This window comes from Vidua chalybeata, chromosome Z (assembly GCF_026979565.1).
Source record: "Vidua chalybeata isolate OUT-0048 chromosome Z, bVidCha1 merged haplotype, whole genome shotgun sequence".
NCBI lineage: Eukaryota > Metazoa > Chordata > Aves > Passeriformes > Viduidae > Vidua > Vidua chalybeata.
Window position 1 is genome coordinate 40,560,866 of NC_071570.1, and position 19,673 is coordinate 40,580,538.

At 38.4% G+C, this 19,673-nt stretch overlaps 1 protein-coding gene across 1 annotated transcript in view; it reads left to right on the top strand.

Moving 5' to 3' along the window:
• The first annotated feature begins 576 nt into the window (after positions 1-576).
• GOLPH3 (golgi phosphoprotein 3) overlaps positions 577-19,673 on the top strand; it is a 30,580-nt gene continuing 11,483 nt past the window's right edge. The window contains exon 1 of the mRNA XM_053931936.1: positions 577-958. Within this exon, the coding sequence (XP_053787911.1) occupies positions 743-958 (216 nt within the window). The 5' untranslated portion in view covers positions 577-742. The remainder of the gene's footprint in view (positions 959-19,673) is intronic.

A 19,673-nucleotide genomic window follows, 5' to 3' on the forward strand; every position in this document is an offset into this window, starting at 1 on the left:
ATCCTTCCCCAGCTCCTTGACCATTCTCTAAACTCCTGTGTCTTGTGAGGGGTCCAGGACCGCTCACTGGACACTCGAAGTGTGGCCTCACCAGTGTCAAACCCAAGGGTATGGTCACTGCTCTGGTCCTGGGGCCACAGACCTTCCACCAGCCCAGGCTGCCCACCGCCACATCCACCCGGCCTCGAACGCTTTCCATGTGGGGGAAAGGGGCTGGGGGGCCGCGCCAGCAGTCGGACACCGTTTTCTGGCTGAACTCGAATGGTCAGTCATTGGAACAGGCTGCCCAGGGACGTGCTGGAGTCACTACCCCTGGGGCTCAAGAGCCGTCTGGATCCGGCGCCGGTGATGTGGTCTGGGCGGACGGTTGTGCTGGATTGTCTCGAAGGTCTCTTCCAATTTTAATGACTGTATGACACCAAGCGGACCTGCGGCTGTGTAAACGAGGCACGCGTGGAAGCGCACCCCTATCCCGAGGGCAGCGCAGTGCCCGCCCCGGGTCACGGCCGCGCTCCCTCAACCGCGGGTCCCTTTCCGGCGCCGCCCCGCCCGGCGCTGCCACATCCTCCGCTGACATCAGCTCGCGCCGCCATATTGAACCGCTGCCGCCGCCAGCGCGGCCGTCCCGGGACCGGCCCGCTCTCCATGACTGCCCCCGGCCGGGGCGCGTAGGGCGGAGCGGCTCCAGCCCGGCCCGTCCCCTCCCCGAGCCGCCGCCGAACATCGCTCTCTCCCCGCCACCATGACTTCCCTGACCCAGCGCAGCTCCGGGCTGGTGCAGCGCCGGACCGAGGCCTCCCGCAGCGCCGCTGCCGCCGATAAGGAGCGGGGCGCCGGCGGCGGCCCCGAGGATGAAGGGCGCCGGGACGAGTCGGGCGACGACGAGAAGGGCGATTCCAAGGAAACGCGGCTCACCCTCATGGAGGAGGTGCTGCTGCTGGGCCTCAAGGACCGTGAGGTGCGGCCGGGGGCGCTGGGCAGGGAGTGCCCGAGGGGACATCGGCTTTTGGGGGGTGCTGTGGGGAAGAGGAGCATGGTGGTGGGATGGGGTCAAGGGCACTGCTTGGGGGCAGAGGAGATGGGGGACGTGATGTGGCTGGAACAGGCTTGGTGTTTTGGAGGAGGTGGGGAAGAGGTGCACGGATTTTTGGGAGGGGGAGCCCGGCAGAGTTTATAGCGCTGCCCTTTGGTTGCGGGGTTCGCAGAGGGACTGTCATATGAATACACATGAGAGGTAATACAGAGGTCCAGGAGGGACCTGGATATAGGCGCCAGGGCTGCAGGCCAGCGTTGGACTTGAGGGCCTTGGTGGACCTGGCATATTTATCCTCCTTCAACTTATCCATGCCTTTAATGTGGGAGATCCCTCTACTCCAGTGGGTTTTGTCAGTCAGAACTCTGGTACTTGCGAGGTCCTCAAGTGCTCTAGGATGCTGAGCAGCCCTTTTCTACTAAGACTTCGTAAAGTAATGTATGTGAAAAATATCTTAAAATTGGGGGGAGAATTATATCTCAGAAATGGGCTGTGAGTAATGAGAAACATGTCAAAACGAAGAAATGGCATTATTATATAATTCTGTATTTTTACTGATTTCATTTCTTAATAGTTTGCCATGATACTGTGAGTAAGTCATTGAGGAAGCTGTACTTCCACCAGCGTGTTGGATTTTTTTTGTTTGAAAAACGCAGTCAGTATAGAAAGCACACACACTGTGGAATGAGAGTTCCAGTTTAATTTGATATGGTGTATTGATTAAAGGGTGATACACCCTTATTTTAGATATGAGTTACAGTATGGATTTGATTAAGCAACCAGCTTTTTTTTTTTCCCAAGTAAGCTTGCTTGCTTTTTTTTTTTTTTAATTTGTGTAACAAGTAAATAATTTAATCCAGTTCATTGATTTGAATGGAAGTGTCTTGAAACTCTGCCTGTTCAGGAGGACAAGATAATACGGGAGGGAAGCTGGTAAGTTATATGTTCTTTGACAGGGCATTGCATCTGCAATAAATTTACTGGTTGACAGTGAATGAAGAGTGGTTTTCTTGATTAATGTTTGCTTTTTAACACACATCACAGCATCAAGCCTCAGTTCGAGCAGCATTTGGACAGTACACATGGTGTGACTCTTGGGGATGATGCTTTGCAGGGCCAGGAGTTGGACTCACTGATCCTTGTGGATCCCTTCCAACCCAGCTTATTCTGTGACTCTATGATCTGTGTATGTACCTGCTACAATAGCATTGTTATTTCTCTCTCAGACTGTATGTTTTAGAGCATATTCTTGTAGTCTCATCATTTCAGGCGGACCTTGCCATGGCGTCCTGATAACCTCAGTAGATAGTGATCTCTGCTTCTACATGTGAAATTGAAGGCTTGTTGAATTGAATGCTTATGAGCATTTATCTTTCTACATGCCTGAATAGCTGCGGGAAAGTAAGTTAGGAGTGGCAAGAGCAATTGCTGGCAGGATTGGCTTAGGATACCTTACCTTGAGGAAGGTGGTATAAACTGGGTGATCTTTCAGCCTGTTTTTTGACCAGGACTGTGTGCTAAATCTGCTGAATTGGTGGGCATTATGCTGTAAAGATCTCAAGGTAAGGGAGCATTGTGTCTGCTAGGAGCAATATGTGGCACAAGTCTTCTTGGTGTATCAAGTGGCAATAGTTAACATTGGGTCTAAAAGTCTACCTTTGCAATGGTGTGCATTTTGCTAAGCACAGTAGTGACATACATTGAAGATGATCTGTTATTCCTTTATATAGATAAAGGAACTGAATGGTTACAGTGGCATGGATATCCATAAGTCCCTTGAGATTTTGCAGTGGAGGCATCGGACAAAAGGAATTGTAATGTCATCTCTAGGGCAGAGGGCTGAAATGCAGGAGCTGTAGCATACCCTCTTTGTGAGCTTTGTTAGATGTGAAGCATTGGGATTTAGACTTGGGTTTTGGGTCTGCTTGTGCCCCTGTGTACAGGGTACACAATTTAAACCATTTGTCATTTGTTTTCCTTCCAAAACTGGAAATAAAACCATAGGCTCATTTTCCAGTATGAATATTTTCTGTTCTCTGTTGTTCTAATGATAAGTAAGCAGAACCAGCTTACTTTACACATCTGGAAATTTTTTTTACAAAGTCTTTACTTCCAGTAGAACTGATTTACTGTAGCATTTGAGTGAGACGTTCTCAAGAGAGCAAGCAGAGCAGAGCAATATAGAGAAAATTGTGAAGCTGTATGAAGTCTAAGGGACAGGCAAAGGCAAGTTTATGAGATACAAGCTTGTTTGAAAAATCTGTAACTTTAAGGCTGAGAATATCTTTCCTGTTTATTCCAACAGGATAAAACAATTTAATGTTTACTTTAAAATAAGAAAAAAAAAAGACAAAAAGTAGACTGGGTTGGCCAAAGAACATATAAATAAAAAATATAAACCAAGGACTCTGTTTAGGCCAAAGAACATGTTTCCCTAAATATAGGTGCTTTCTCAGAACACTCACTGATACATGCATTGATAACATAGCTTTCAGATTTTTAGGTAATTTTAAACACTAGTGGATGTGGCTTAACTTCATATGAATTGTATACAAATTATCTCACATGTACAGAGCTACTTTATAATTTCTAAGTGTACATGGAAGAATCTTTGCTATTAGGAAACTGTTTTTCAGGAAGATATTTGATGCTGCATTGATGGGTTCAGTGTTTCCAGGAGACTGTTAGATACTCATGGGAATCTTGTTTCCAGGGTGGTGTGATGGTTGTAAACAGCCACAGCAAGACTTTTGAGTTGTTGCCTGGTTGCTGCTGCAGTATGGATTCAGTGATGGGAATTTCTGGCAGCTGTAAAACAAACACACCACCCCTTAATCCTATTCCTGACATCTGAACACAATTAACTGCATTTGTACCTGCTTCTTGGACATGGCCTTTTTGTTTGTTAATGTTGTGTCCCCCACCAGTTTGGCCTAATTAAGTTGTACATAATGTATGTGTTCTGATTGCTCTTTTCCACCAACAGTTCTTCAGTCTGTATTTTCTGTGTACACACAACTATTTTGTATTCTGAAGTCAAGATAGGTTACAAGGGATATGACCTGAAATATGTGCATGCTTGCATAACATGACAGGTGCAGTTTCCTTGGAGGAGCAGGTAATAAACTGGAAGAAAATACATTACTAAAATTTTTCAGAAAAAAATTTTACATTACTAAAATTTTTACCTGCATGTATTTGGAAATCCTTCAGAAACACGTCTGGAAAAGAGAGTCAAGTTTATTTCATAGGAATGAAAAGCATGCACTGAAGTAAACCAGTGCTGTTTTAGGTAAAAAAACAGTGTTGTGATAGGATGGGTCAAAGCCACAGCAAAAGGAAGTTACAGTATAGAACTACTAAAGCAAAAGAAGGGAGTGATAAATATTGGAAGTTATATTCTAACTTTTTAAAAAATTATAGCTAAGAGATGAGTACAGGGTAGCCATTTCATTACAGGTCCTCCTGGCATCTTGTAATTCAGTCCCATAAAAATGGAGAGATTGTGAAGTGGTTCTGCTATGTAACTCGTTCCACTGAATTTCATCCTTGTAGGGTTTCTTCTGGTTGTGGGTTTGGGATGTTTGGGTTTTTTTCCTCCTTTTTGAAATTTTCTTTTGTAGTTGTTGGGAATCTATTCAAATATAGCAGTGCACTCAGCTGCTTTTATCCTCTATACAATTGCCACAACTAAACAAATTGAAGCAGCTAGAGAGACCTGGCACTCACCAAGATAAAATATTTATTTGATCTGTAACTAATTCCTCACTTGCTGAAAGAATACTCATGTAAAGTATGATGAAAAATACCTGACTACTGTAGTCTACTGCAACATTAAATATTTCTTGGATTTTTTACCCTTTCTTAGGTGAAGACTAAAATGTCATTTGTGGGAGTGAAATAATGTTAAATCGCTTAATTAGGCACTGATTATTTTGGATATTTGTTGCTTATGTTTGGACTTCAAAAATTTTGTTTATTGCTGAAAATTTGGTTTTGCAGCATAGCTTTGTGTCCAGATAGGGTACATGAAGGTCTCCAGTTTATGATATTTTTCATTGTATTGAAATAAGCTTCTGGGGAAGCAGTGTGTCTGCTTTAGATGGGCTATTTTGTATTGGCCAGATTAGTATTAAAATGTAGTTTCTTTATTATTCTTACAAATATGAGTGTCTCAGTTGGTTTCTAAATTTTATATTTTAATCCTAAAGGTACTTCCATGAAAACTGGCATAGGAATTTGTAAACATTCGAAATGTGGATGGTGTTTTTCGTGTTCTTAAGGCTTGACTTAGTGAAATGGATATTGTGATGCAGAAGTCTTGAGAGGATTTGCCTTTGTAAGAAATTAACAGGTTTTCAAAAGTTTTCTTTGTATCCTCTTAGTATTTTTTTGTCTCATGAAAACAGTTTCAGCAAGAGGCTGAACGTCAACTTAGAAGTGCCAAGTTTTGCTGGAAAATTTCTGACACAAACAAGTGTAACTTGAAGAGGCATCCGCTGGGAATTAATTCACATTGCAGTTGAAGAGTGATGTATGAATGTGTTGAAACCTGGACAAAGGCATGCTTTTTCTCAAATGTTCAGGGCCTAATAACAACAAAGTGTGTAATGTCTGTGGTGAAAAATTCTTTCTTTCATAGTTGCCTACCAAAAAGGCAACTATTTTATTTTTGTATTTCACATCTGTAGGTAAACGACAGACTAGGAGAAGATAGGAGGTGTGGGAGGAGGAGTACCCTAATTCTCTTTGCTACAAGATGAGTAAAGTGCCTCTTTACCATGCTGCTGAGTAAACCTGCTGCTTTTGGGTTCTTGAGGATATGCTGATTTTGAATCATTTGCATGTAGTTGGTGTGGTTATCCCTGCTTTCATAGCATGGTTAATCTGTAATTGATATTATTTTTCTATGGATAACTTTGAGTGTGGAAAGTCCCTTTTTTATGGCAAGCTGTCTGGTGTAGGGCAAAGACAAAAACATTGTCAGAGCATTTTTAGTAGTGCTTTCCAGTTTTTAAAATGCTCTTAAACAAAACTTTAACTGAAGCGCTCTTTAAAAACATACCATAACTATTCTTCCTCTCCCTTTAGCAAGCTGCTTTTATTAAACGTTTTGAATGAAGTATATATATAAGAAAGTTTTGCACTTTACTGCTAGAAGAGAAATAATAACGAAACTGAAAATAATATTTTATATTAAAGAAATAGTGTATTTTTTCAGGTATTCTTTAATCCTAATGTAGATAACATTTAGTGCCATATAAATAGCATTTATATTTCAATTAGTTGAGGTCCATGTAATGGACTTCTTTGCCAGGGTAAATTGACCAGACTAAGTATTGCAGACAGTATATTTAAGAATTGCTTTCTTACAGATCAAATAATAACTACAGCACATACTCATCTTTGTGTTTCATTACTGGAAGAGGGGAAACTAGTCTGGAGTAAATGTGCTTGGTTTCCTCTGCACCACATTCTCAGTCCATTTTTTCATAAGTTTTAGTGAAAGAAGAAAAGAATTAGTTGACTAGCCATGTGCCACTTTTAACTGGTTTTTTTTTTCTGGCTTGCAAGCAGGTCTTAGATAAATTTCAGTAACTTGCTTTCTCTCAGAAATATTAATAAAACGTTACTGCAGAATGATTTCACATGCGCTTTTCAGATATAAGAATTACGAGATTGCACATAAAATAGTTCTCAACTGCTCTCTTCCTCCAAGTACGTTGTATGGAAGCCTGGATGAGTAGGAGCACAAGTGAGTAGCAGCACAAAATCACTAAACTACTGCGTTTCACCTTTTTTTTGTCTTCCCGTGTTTGTGGTGGACTGTTGAGATAATATATGCTACAAGCGAGGTCTTTATAATGGGAGAGGTGTTATATTCAAAGCTCTCTTTTTATTTGTGGATGTTACAGGATTTTTTCATCACACTGGGAAATTAGTTGTCAGACTTTTTGTGTATCTTTCTGTTGCTGATACTCTTTTAAGCACTTGTAAGCTGCTTTTTGCTATATACTTTCTAATCATCTGCCTTTATGGTCTTACTAAATAGCAAGATGTAGTTGTGTTATTTAGAGTCCTTAGCTGCCAGATTGTCTTTTGTACATGGTTTATACCGGGAGGTTTGTATTTAGCTTGTCATTCTTGTATAGAACAGCACATTGCGCTTCCATTTTTTTTGTTTCAATACACACTTGATTTTACTGTGGCACTTCCACACTGGGCAGTCTCTACCACAAGAGGAGTATTCTTTGTGTATTATATTGTAATTTCAGTATTCTGTCTTTTGCAGTGCCCAATGACCAGGCAAGTGTATGACACTCATTGTGTAGCTTGAGGTAAATATCAGGTGGATGTTCTGTCTGTACTGATCACTCAGGGAGGGCTAACTGCAACTACACTGCTTGAGCTGGATATTTAAATGGAACTCCTCCTTTAGCAGCTTCTGCAAACCATGCATGAGACTCTCAGTTTACAGTTAGTATATGTTAAATACTAAATGGAGGGACTCACTTCTTTCATTGTGAGAACAGTACAGTGGGTGGACTTTTTATTTAACCTCATAACAAAGATGTTGACATGGCATTATTATGAGTTACTCTGTTTCTTGAAAATTGTTTGCACCTGGACAAGTGAAACAAGTGAGGAGCTAGAAGCTTGTTCTGAAAAGAACTGAAAGGAAGATGGATGAGATTTAGACTAAGAACAGAGGTATCTCTCTCCATTATATACATGTTTTCTTAAAGACCCAAAACACTACTCTAGAATTCCATCCACATTAGTGATCAGATGCATATTAATCAAAGCTAAGCATTGTGCAGCTCCCCAGTTTGAAATCATATGGTGTTTTACACAGTGTTTTTAATTGCGGCTGCTGTAAAAGAAAAGGTAGAAGAGAGGGAAGGTGTAGATGTTTTATTTGGGTGCAGATACACTGTATTTATAAATCTGGAGGACAGAATTAATAATTTTAATCAATATGGTCTAGTTAGTCAACCTCCATGTCTTATTTAGTCAGCCTATAAGGGGCCTGCTTTGTCTGTATTAGAAAGACATACTAGATTCAGGTTTTTCCTATTTTTAAGAGAAGTGTACTGGACCTGTCTGCAGTAGAGTTAATTTTCATCATAGCAGCCAATATGGTGCCATGTTTTTTATTTTTGACCAAAACAATGTTGATAACACAAAACAGTGGTGATAACTTCATCCTGTGCTTTCTGTTGCTGAGCAGTGTTTGCACAGCATCAAGGCCACCTCTGTTTCTCATTCTGCCCACCCCTTCAGTGGAGGGTGCAAGAGGCTGGGAGCGGGGACAGCCAGGACAGTAGACCCCAGCTGACCAGAGGGGTTCCTCAGGCTGTGCAGTGCCATGGTCAGCAATAAAAAGAGAATGGAGAGAGCGGGGTAGGTGGTCATAGCCAGGGGACCACCTGGGCATCAGTCTGCTTGTAGTAGGTAGTAAGCATTTGGCATCATTTACTTTTTTTTTTTACTTAAGGTCTTCCTTTTCTCTCCCCCCATGCCAAAGTGACTGAGGGAACAGTTTTATGGGACTTAGCTGCTACCCAGGCTCAGCCCAGCACTAGAGGACACTAAATTCTAATTAAACATTTCTTTCATATAAATGTTAGATTTTATGTTCAGTGACAAGAGGAGGTAGAGTAGAAATCAGTTTGTTGAAATCAAAGGTTATTGAACAAACTACGTCTTAATTTTGCACCAATGTGGAGAATAGAGATTGGACACTGATGGAAGGTGGCTTGGCAAGAGTCATGCAAATATTTGAAGTCACTATCTGCTTGTGTATACCGTTAATCATGAAGAAAGTTAGGCTTCTAAGTTTGTCTTTTCATTTCTAAATGAGCAGTCAGACTCTTAAATATTGATTTAATCAGAGGTTTCCTAAGGGTTCAGCAGTGTGTGTGTGCTAGTTGCCTCCTCTTTAGAAAATTTATGGTTTTTTCTTATCTTCATTTTAATGAGAGATGTACCTGTGTAATGTGTGTGTACGTGCTTGAAAACATGGGCAGTTACATCTGGCTTTTGTGCTTTCAGTGCCTGACAGCAGCTGCTCTGTGTTACTTATTCCTAAATACAGTGGCAGGCTAATCAAATACCTGATAAGTTCCTTGTCAAGAATACTGTGCTTTGCAGAACATGTAAACATGCTTTCCTAAAGTATTTTTGTGTTTGACTGTCAGAACATTTCAGAGATTTCCCCCAATAACTTATCTTCTATTTATAACTAGAGTACAATTTATGTTCCAGTAGATGGCTAATGATTTCATTTGCATTAAAAGAGGAAATCAAGAGGGACTGGAGTAAAACATTAAAGTCCATGCCTTGTAGTATTCCAGTAAGAAACATTCCTCTGCTGTGGCTTGACTTCTTAATTTTCAAAAGTTTCTAGGTTAGGATGTACCATTAGATGTTCCTGCAAGTTTCTGGATTGAGAAGGTGGTGGCTTACTTGAAAGGTCAGATTTTCAGGAAATGTGACCTAGTATAGATTGAAAAAGACCTAATGTAAAGTGAAGAGGAATCCAGTTTATTTAAATTGCACATGATTGAAGTTTGAATATTTTTCCTCTGACACATGAGAAAATCCAGAGTATTCCTATAGCAGTGTTTTACTTGAATATTTTTTTAGCATTTGCATGTTTTAGTGGGATGGGGCAACCCCAGATGTGGGGAGGAGTGAGATCCTGGAGATGTCTGAGGCACATGTCAGGATTGTTTGGAGTGTCCTGTGCAGGGCCAGGGGTTGGGCTTGTGATTCCCTTCCACCTAGGTTATGGATACAGGATATGATAGGTTATGATGCTGTGACTTCTGAGGGATGACTGGTAAAAGGGATGAATGTCTCCTAAAATTATTTTGTTTTCAGAATGTCTTCAAAATGTTTTTTTCCAGCTATTTCTTTTACTGGATTTGAAATTCCTTTGTTACACATTTCAGAGGTATCTGAAAAATGAAACTCCCACTTTTGGTAATTAAATCTGTTGTTTGTCTATATAATACATAAGAAATAGCCTTCTCTGAATGCACCATATCAAGTGAAGCTGGGTAATGTATTTAACCAAATGTTTTAAAACAGGTTGTTGTGTAGAAGCAGTGAAAATCAATATATGACAGGCAGTAGGTGTGAAAACCATTTAATAAGGAAAATGGAGGGAAGTAAAGAAATGTAAATTCTTTTAGAATTTGCAAATAATTAAGAATTTTATTGAAACATGTTGTTGTCTGAACCAAAATTCAGTTTTGTGTTTCAGGATTCCTTTGTTTCTTGGAATCCAAGCATGGGGAAAAGAAATGAATATGTTCTCAGCTTAACTATCATTCTTGTATGCCAGAATTGTTTTGTCCAGGATGTTTTTTGTCTGTCTTGTTTGATAAGTCCATTGACAGGGGAAAAGATTGAAAATATTATTAAAGAGTTGTTCACTCAAGACACCCTAACCCTGAACATTTTGTTTTATTTTGGGCTAAGGCTACACGGTTCCTTCCCAAAAGTAGTTGATTTGGGACTTGCCAAATAATGCTGCCAGAGAAGCTGCACTTGGTTTTCTGTTTTAAGCTATCTATTTTGCAGTACTGTAGTGTCATGGAGTATGAGATTTTCTTAGCGGTAATAAGTTGATAGCTATTAAGAGCTAATAAACTGAAATATATATGTTGAATGTATATTAGAAAGTAAGAATTGCTGGGTCATTAAAGCATATGCATAATTTGACTATGTCAACTTGTGTTGTTTGAGACTTACTGCCTGCTGCAGCTTCTGTGCTGTGATTACATTCAGGTTGATACAATTACAGTAACCTGCATTGGAAAGAAAAGAACAGATCTTTTTGGTTCCCTGTAGATGAAAATGGATCCGTTCATATAAGATATCTATGGTGAGAACAGTCTGCTTTTACCTTGAGAATTCAAGTAATTTTGGACATTCCAGCCTGTGTTCAATGAATGTTGCAATAGTTTTTCCTTTTCCTCGTCTTCTGTAGTTGTTTTCTGTTATTTGCATTTTCCCCACATTCCTATAAATATATTTAGTTAGGGTGGCAGAAAGACTTTTAATTAGTTCTCACTAGACTTTGAGGTGCTTTATATGTTCATTCCATCTAAGGCTCCTGAAGCTGAATTAGAGGTTCACAGAAGTCTGTATAAGGACGTAGCTGAGGTGGAACAAATGGTGGCTGGGTGCAGAAGAGGAGTTCTAGTATTGACCAGCATATCTGTTTGTCATTGAAAACTCAGAAAAGTTTGTGGATTTTTTTTAATTTTGTGTTCTTGTGTTACATGACCAGTTTGTCTGCTATTATACTGTGAAGCTTCTTGTAACAGTATGCTGGAAGGAAAGACTTCCTTTTTTTTTTGATTTGTTTGTTTTAAAGGGTTCCTTATTTCTAAGGGATAATCTAAAAATAATGTAATTGAAGTTTTTGACTGAAAAAGTCAGGCGTCAGATTTGTTGGACAAGTACTTTATAAAACACGCTCAGTATTAAGTTAAGCATCTATAACATCAGTCTTGCTGACTCTGACCCCATTCAAGAAATGCAAAACTGTATTAGTTGTTCCTTATAGCACAATGATGTTCCTAAATAAATTACTAACTTTTAACAGCTTTTCATATCTAAAGGATCTGTAAACTTACTGCTGTTTTATTGCCCAGTAACTCAGTTACTGATTTTGATTTGCCTGAGATTTCTGCTTGTGTTTGTCTTATTGCAAAGAAGAGGTTTGCTTACCTGCAAGAGTGTCAGACCATTTATCTTTCTGCAATCAGCAGTTCCAGTCAGCAGTTTCACCTTCAGCTAGAAAGGATAGGAACAGAATCATGTACAGGTGTTAGAAGACAATGCTCCATACAGTTCTTTGTCCTCTCCTAATCCAGTCAGCTGGTATCTCCATTTAATCCAAGAGGACATATTATTTCTGTTATAGAAGAATGCTGGTGATAGATGCATTTGGAATGCTTAATATCAGGCTTTTGGGTCACCAGAATGAATTGAAATTCTACACTAAAACATTATAAATAAATAAACCAAGTACTGTTGATATCCTTTTTCTATATGTTCTGCTTATATTTGGTACTTTGCCAATTTGGATTTGGGAGCAGCTTTAAGGAGATGTGTTGTAGAAGTTCTTCAGGAGATGTAAATGTTTTCGAAAATTCAAATATTAGTAGTTGTAGAGAGACTACATAAGGGAAACAGTGTATTAAGATGGTGGTTGTTTTTTTTGGGAATGATAGCCCAGTGCCTTTCACTCCACTCGTACTCTTCATTAAAATCAAAATATTTTTAGGCAGTGTTTGTTTTGTGAGCAATCACAGCTGTGAAGCAGATTAAAGTTGTAAAGTTGCTTGTGACCAATTCTTATATTGGAGACAAGATGCAGGGGGAAGGAAGCAGACATCTCTGACATGAAAACTGTTGCAGACCAAAGTTCGTAATAACTCTTCACCTGCTGCAGAGCACCTGGGCAGTGTATGCTGTTAATCCTTTCTCTCTGTTCTCCCCAGCTGTCTTTCTGACATCACAAAACTACTACTTCAGGGAGGAACTTGTTGACTAAAAAAGTGACAATTCTGTCACAATTGTGATTAAGTTCATTATGAAATACAACTTGCCACAGCTTCTATTTCAAGAGGAATTGTCTCTGATTGTCTTGCAGTAGGTTTCAAATGGGTGACAGATGATGATTTTATATTATTATATTCTCTCTGTGCTTTGTGCTGGCTAATAATAGGCTAGTAGGCGCCTCTGAAAGAATTTGCTGTTGCTTCAGAGAATCAGAAAGGGATGCTATTGCTGCCTTGTCAGATTTAAATAATGCAACTTCCAATTTATGACCATCAGGGTAGTCATTGCTGAAGTCTAAAATGGGGAGATGAAGTTTATGATGAATAGTGTGTGATACCTTAAGCTTTATGTTTTTTGTCTTTTCTGAGCATATTTTGGTCATGACTGGCTTCAGCACAGGTACCTCAATAATATACAGGGGTTTTGTTTCCTCTGTTCTTTGTCTCAAAGGCCAAATTCTAGCTGAAACTATTCAGGTTATAAAAACTATTCAGGATTTGAATGCAGTTTATCTTTTGAAATGTGAGTTGTCATGGAATGCAATACTATTCCATTTTGCTGTCTGTCCCAACCACATTTCCATTTTCCATGCTGTGTCTGAAATTTGTTCACCTGCATGGTGAATCAGATGAGGAAAATGTCAATTAGCTCTCAGAAAGACCACTTGCTCATCTGGATGACTACACAAATGCTGGTGTGGGCTCAGGCGAGAGAACAGCAATGTGCTTCCATGGAGTGAAGAAATGCTTTGTCTGCAACAGCAGTTCAGGCTTTGGACTGCTTCCTTGGCTTAGTCCTCCAATGGCTAAAAATGAAGATGTGGGGAAGGATGTACCTTCTCCAGTTACATGCAAGGTTTTGTGCAAGGCTAAAATGAGATGTGGTGACATTGATTTAAAAGGTGAGTAAAACTGAAATTAATCTCTCCAAGGTAAAAAGTAGTGATTCACAAGGGTTGCTCATGCTGGGAAAGTAATTGACCTCTGGGCTATCATTTTGTCCTGTTTCTTTTCCTGCTTTTTTTTCCTGATGTTTCTCCTTGCCACTCTTAGTACCACTAAGAAAAGAAATTTGAATATATATATATAGAACATGAGTCTTTCTCAGAATTAACTACACATAGTGAGCATGCAGGTACGTTTTTCTTCCATGACACTGCTATGTAAATGCTAGATGTAAGTAGACTTTTTGCTAATTGTGCTATTGAAGATGAAAAGCAGCTCATATAAAATTTATACCAGCAGATGACTCAATTTACCTTTTCCAGTCCTGCAGGTGATCTGAACTGACTTCGAAACGTTTTTTTTTTTTCCAAGTTCCACATTCACTTTAGTTAGTCCATCTCAGATTTCTTGACAACTGTTTCCTCTTATGCTCATCTGAACGATAGAAGTGAACATTGTGGTTTTATGTGTCCCCAAACTATATATTTATTATTCTGGTATGTGTATTTGGCAAGGGCCCATAACTGGACCTGCAGGTAATTGTCCTCAGTAATTTCCCCTGATGTCAGCAAGCATAACAGATTTTCCAGTATGTTTGTCGTCTGTGATTTGTGAGAACATAATAATAGTCTGCCACACATTGGAAAGAATAGATAGCAAGGAAGAAACACCTGTGTGGGAAAGTTCGTCACTTGTTTGTATATAAAGAAACCAATAGTTTTGTGTCTTAGAGCTTTTATGTTGCTACCTCCAACAGAGTGTTTGAGTGCCATTTATGCAGAAGTATGGAAAGTAACAGCAAACTCCAGCAAGTTTGGAAAGTCTAATTTTTATCTTTTATCACATAGGTAGAATTTTTTGCAATTTTTTTTGCTGAAATACTATTCTAATAGAGAACAGAGTACCTGTAAATTCAGAGTTTACTGTTTACTAAAGTGAAAGCTTTCTTTAACTTGGATTGCACCTCCTAGCTGAGAAACAGAAGCTAAGGATTTGATGTCTTCTGACAAGACTGTAAGGTGTATTACCTCAGAGCTGGGAGTCCCGAACTCCTCAGGAGTTGTAATTGTTCACTTCTGCTTTCTGTTAGTTGGCCAGCTTCCCTTGTGATTGAGCTGCCATGGCTGGAAAGAGTTTAACCAATACTTTATTTGTTTTGTCTGTACATGAAGTTTCAGAAATTGTATTATTTACCAAATTTCAAAGTCCTTTTGTTTGTGTCTTTCATAATAGAAAAATTTGGAGTTTCCTGAAAACAGGAATTCAGGGGTTAGGGTAACTGTAGTGATGTTTCTCCTTTAGAAGGTTTCCTTCGATTGTTTGGTTTATTTTAGTTGTTTATTATAGATGTTTTATTTCTGTGTTTTGGTAGAGGGTGGTAGGTGAGTGTCTAAGGAGTACTATTAAGTTTGAATTTAAAATGAAAATGCTTTTAGTAAGAGAAGCATAGACTGAGCAGTATTATGTGCATTATCCCAGAGAAACTTCTGTTGTGGTTCCTCATAAATGTAAATTGAGTCTGAGTCAGGGCCAAAACTTTGACCTAACACTGACCTCCGATAATAAATATGAGGCTATGTGGATCTGGGGATGGGCCTGAGGGGCCTGTTATGTTAAAATAAAGAAATACTTAATTTTTTTGGTGAGTAGGTATCAGTAACCCACAAGTTACCTTCACATACCATTACATGACTTTATGATGCTTTTTTTAAAAGACACTGATTTCCAATTGCAATGGCTCTGTGATCTGCAAAGTAGTCTGCAATAGCTTGAGACTCTATGGATTAGAATACATTGGCAGCTGCAGTCTGTGTTCTGTAAACAGCTGCCCTTAACCAGATGAGTTAAACACATCATATTTATTTTTATTACCATGTGTGTATTTTGAAGCCTCAGAGTTGTAACTCTGCAAGCATTTTTCTTTCCTTTCTCTTGAATCTGAGGTATTTTTGTGGATTTTTTACTCTGTCCTTCTCCTTTCTGGTCTGTGCCAGGTACAGTAGAACTGCTGTTCACCTATTCTGAGTTAACTGAAGAAGTGGAGAGAGAATATGTATTTCTGTAGTGGGAAGAGATTTTTAACAACTCTGATGTATAAAACAAAGTATTCTTGAGTAAAAGATTACCCAGTCTTTTCTGAGTCTTTTGTTTTATTGTTTTAATAAGACATACTCTTATGTTTTATTAAGAAAGTTTTCTATTTTTTTTTAATTTGTAATCCATTAGGGAGCACTTCTCTGTCTGCATAAACGTAAGATGACATCTACAGCATAATTTCATTTTTTGCACTGTTACTGCTGGTAACTTCAAATTGCACTTGGGAAGCAGCAAATAGTGATATTGATTAAGTGGAGTCTTTCTGTTTGGTTTTTTTAGTTATTTTTTGTTTCTTTGTTTCAAATACAGTTAGTATGACAGTAGTCTAGAAGCTGTGAGAGTCATTGATCTGTGAAGGTTGGCTGTTTTGTGCTTAAGTGAAATGATTTTGAAGTTTTTTGCAAGTCTTAAAGCAGCCTTAATAGAGTAGAAATAACTAACCTGGCACCAAGTATCTTCAGGCACATCTGCTAATTTTTTGTCTTTTCACTCTGATTTTTTTACATACTTACAAAATTATAGTGGTCATAGCTGCAGTGTCCTGTTGGATCAGGGATAAGATATTAGCAATCTTCATTAAAGAAAAGAAATTATGAACAACCTTATGAATTTTAAAAACTGTCAAGTAAATTAATAGCTCTAGAGAGACTAAGTAGAAGCAGGAAGTGACAAGTAAGGTACTTTTGGTAACTGGCCTTTGCTATACAATGGACTGTTTAATAGGTGGCAGTTTCAAGTGATTAAGAATAACTGAACAGATGTGTGTGAGCTGGAAGTGGGTAGAAGGCAAGGGAATAGAAGAAAGTGAATAAATGCCATAAGAGCTGTTGGGAAAGAAATGGCCTAATGAACATGGATTTTAAATAACTTATTCTTAAAGTGGAAAGAGGATCTTAGTCTCAGCTCTGTGCTTTGCCATACCTGGGTGGAAAGTCTGAGTTTTCAGAGTTAATAGGGACATAAGTATTTGGTATAAACTTTATTCTAATTTCCCTTTTTGCTTGTCTAGCAAAACTAGTCTTTAGCTGAAAGTTTCTAGGTCGGGTCTGACGAAAAATGCTTTTGTGCTGTGTTTGTGTAAATAAACATGACAGTTATAAACAGTTTTTTGATCTTTGAGTCATTGTAGATTTAAAATTTTGTCTTGCAAGCTATTCATAATTTAAAGTGCTATTGTAGTATGATTGCTGTCAGATAAAAATAATCTGCTTTGTAAGTCTTACCCCCTGCTGCTTAGCAACTTTAATGAAATAAGTATTTCTTTGAGTTAGAAAGTTTATAAAGCTGTAAGGCTTGTAGGAAGATGAATAAAATAAAAATACTTGGCATTGTATTAGTGAGAAAACTAGTGCTGTTTAAGAGAATTAAATAGTAGAATGAGTTGCATTTCTGCATAGTGGTGTTTGATCTTCAAGTGTTTTGAGACTGCTAGGAATTGGAATAAATGAACATTTTTAAAAACCATGTCCCTTTCTTGTTCCATGTGCTGTAATGAGCAGTGGACAGGCCACATTCAGGGAGAGGATGACAATTCCCCTGATGAGCATTAACTTCATCCTGGTCCATGTGTTAATGGTTTACAGATTCATTGCTGTCAAACTTCGTTATTGATCTTGTTTTTTTAAGGATTTTAAAAAAACTTCTGCTTTTCTGTTAAAACAACTGAGTGGAAAAACAGAAAAGAAATTGGTTACTGACTCCTAACCTGTGAGCTAGCTTGGTTTATCATCTTTTAGCCCTTTACAAATAGTGCATTATTCTATTTTTCCATTCTACCTCTCCATAAATTCTTAATCTCCACCCCTTCGTTTCTCTTTTCTACATCTTTTCTAGTTGTGCTATACACCAATTAAAGTAGGTGTCAAGAGGGTGTTCGGGATATCAAAGATAAGTGTCTCCTAATCAGTTCTAGTTACTCCAGGAAGATTGAGTTAATTTAAAGGATGATTTAGTTAGACTGTTGCCTGCTAAACTGATATTCTGTGAAAGTTCCTTTGACTGTCTGATATCTTCGCATTAGGTGTCAAAACCAACCCATTCACCTACCAGAACAATCTGGAAAGATCAGTTTAATGGATTGAAAAGAATCCATTTCCTAACTCTGTTAACAGCTGTACAATTTCTGTGTGTGGAAATAAAATGTTCCTTCTCTAGAGGATCACCTGTGAACTCTGAGCCTAGGGGGCAGAAGGAAAATAAGAAGATTAATAAGAAGAAAATAAGAAGATAAGGATACATTCTCATGACTTCACTGTCATCCAACCCACCAAAACAAGCAGCTCCATTTACGAAGGATGCAATCTTTTTGGACTGGCTTTCAGGATCAGTTGGTTAAAAATTTTTGGGTGGTTGTGCTGTCTCCATCCTCGGAAGCTTTTGAGACATGATTGAATAGAACCCTGAGCAACTCGACCTGACTTCATATCTGAACCTGCTTGCAGCAAGAGGTTGGACTAGAGACTCATGTGGTCATTTTTGACCTGACTTATCTTATGAGCAAGCCTCTATTTCTCTGCAACCCTCAGCCTATGGCCATCCATGTAAACTACTGGAACAGAGGAGTTTACATCTGGTAATTGGTGCTGAGGATGGTGTAGTTGAAGTCACTTCATTGAAAAACAGTAATTTTAAAAATAAATTCAGCTTTCATGGCTAAAAAAAAGGAACAAACATCAGCACTTAATTGTTTGCACAATAATATGAAACTTTCTATGAATATAAAGAAGTGTAAATTTATTGTGCCTGTGAGTTTGTGCTGTAGATTTTTAGTTTGCATATGTATTGTCTGACTTCAGAAATTATTATGTAAAGAGACTGATTGGAAATAGAATGTGGGAGTCATATCTCTTCCTGCTCAAGCAAATACTGCACTCTATTGTGTGTGTTATTTGGCAAAAAATGTCTGGTGCCAACCAAAATCTTAATTATGGAATGGCATTATAGGAGTAGCTGATACCTGCAAAGTATCAGCTCTAGAGTAGAAGGCTGATTAGATAACTTCTCAAATGCCTTTCCAAACTCATATTTATGGTGTTTTAAATAAATATATGGGACCTATTTCAATGATTACGTTAGAGATTCAGGGCTTTTGTAGACTTTTCGTAAGTATTGGTCATCTATATAATACAGCTCTTGAAAATTGCTAAGTGCAAAATTGAAACAAGTATTCTCACATTCCTGGAAATTTGTAATTGATGGCATTAGTTAGAGACTGGTTTGTAAATTTAGTGGACTTAAAATATGTGCCGCTTATACCTTTATATGTTGGCAGCTTTTGTCTGCAAAAATAATAAAATTGACTTGCTTTTGTTTTAAGCTCGTCTTGGTTATTGGTTAAGACAAATTTATGAAAAGCAGAACATTCTTCTGCTCTTCCCCCACCTTGTCTTGTGTACAGCATCTTTCTCTAAAGTATCCCAAAGTTGGTGTTTTCAGAAGTGCTTCACTGGAGGACTTTGGAAAGATCTTTATAAATCATATCAAACATTTCTCAGAATATTTCTCAATTATTTTATCTTAGATACTTGTGTATTAAAATATATGCAAGAACATTGTTGGCTACTCCATGTAAAATAATTATTTTTGTAAGATTTTTTTTGGTCATAACTGTTGAACAATGGAGTGCAAAAGTCAATAGTTGTGTTTCTAGATACCGATGAGTAAATGTATTGGATCAAGTGGTCTATTCTGCCATTTAAGCAGTTAGCTTTCAATGCAGAATTAGAGAGAAATCACAGTAGGTGTGGTGTGCTTAGTGGAATAAATGTGGTTTGCAGTTTGTATAAGAACTATGCTTCAAGCTATAAAAGCATATATTTTCAAAGGATTTAAATGACAAAATAGTAGCTGTTATAACTATTTCTTTGAAAGCTTTTTTCTTTTAGATTACTATGTTCGAGCCAGAAGAATCTATTCTGTGATTTGTGTTGAATGCCATGTTTGTGTTTTCCAGTATACTCCATAGTTAACTTAATATCCATTTTTAGTTTATTATTGCTTTCTCAGTGCCACATTGT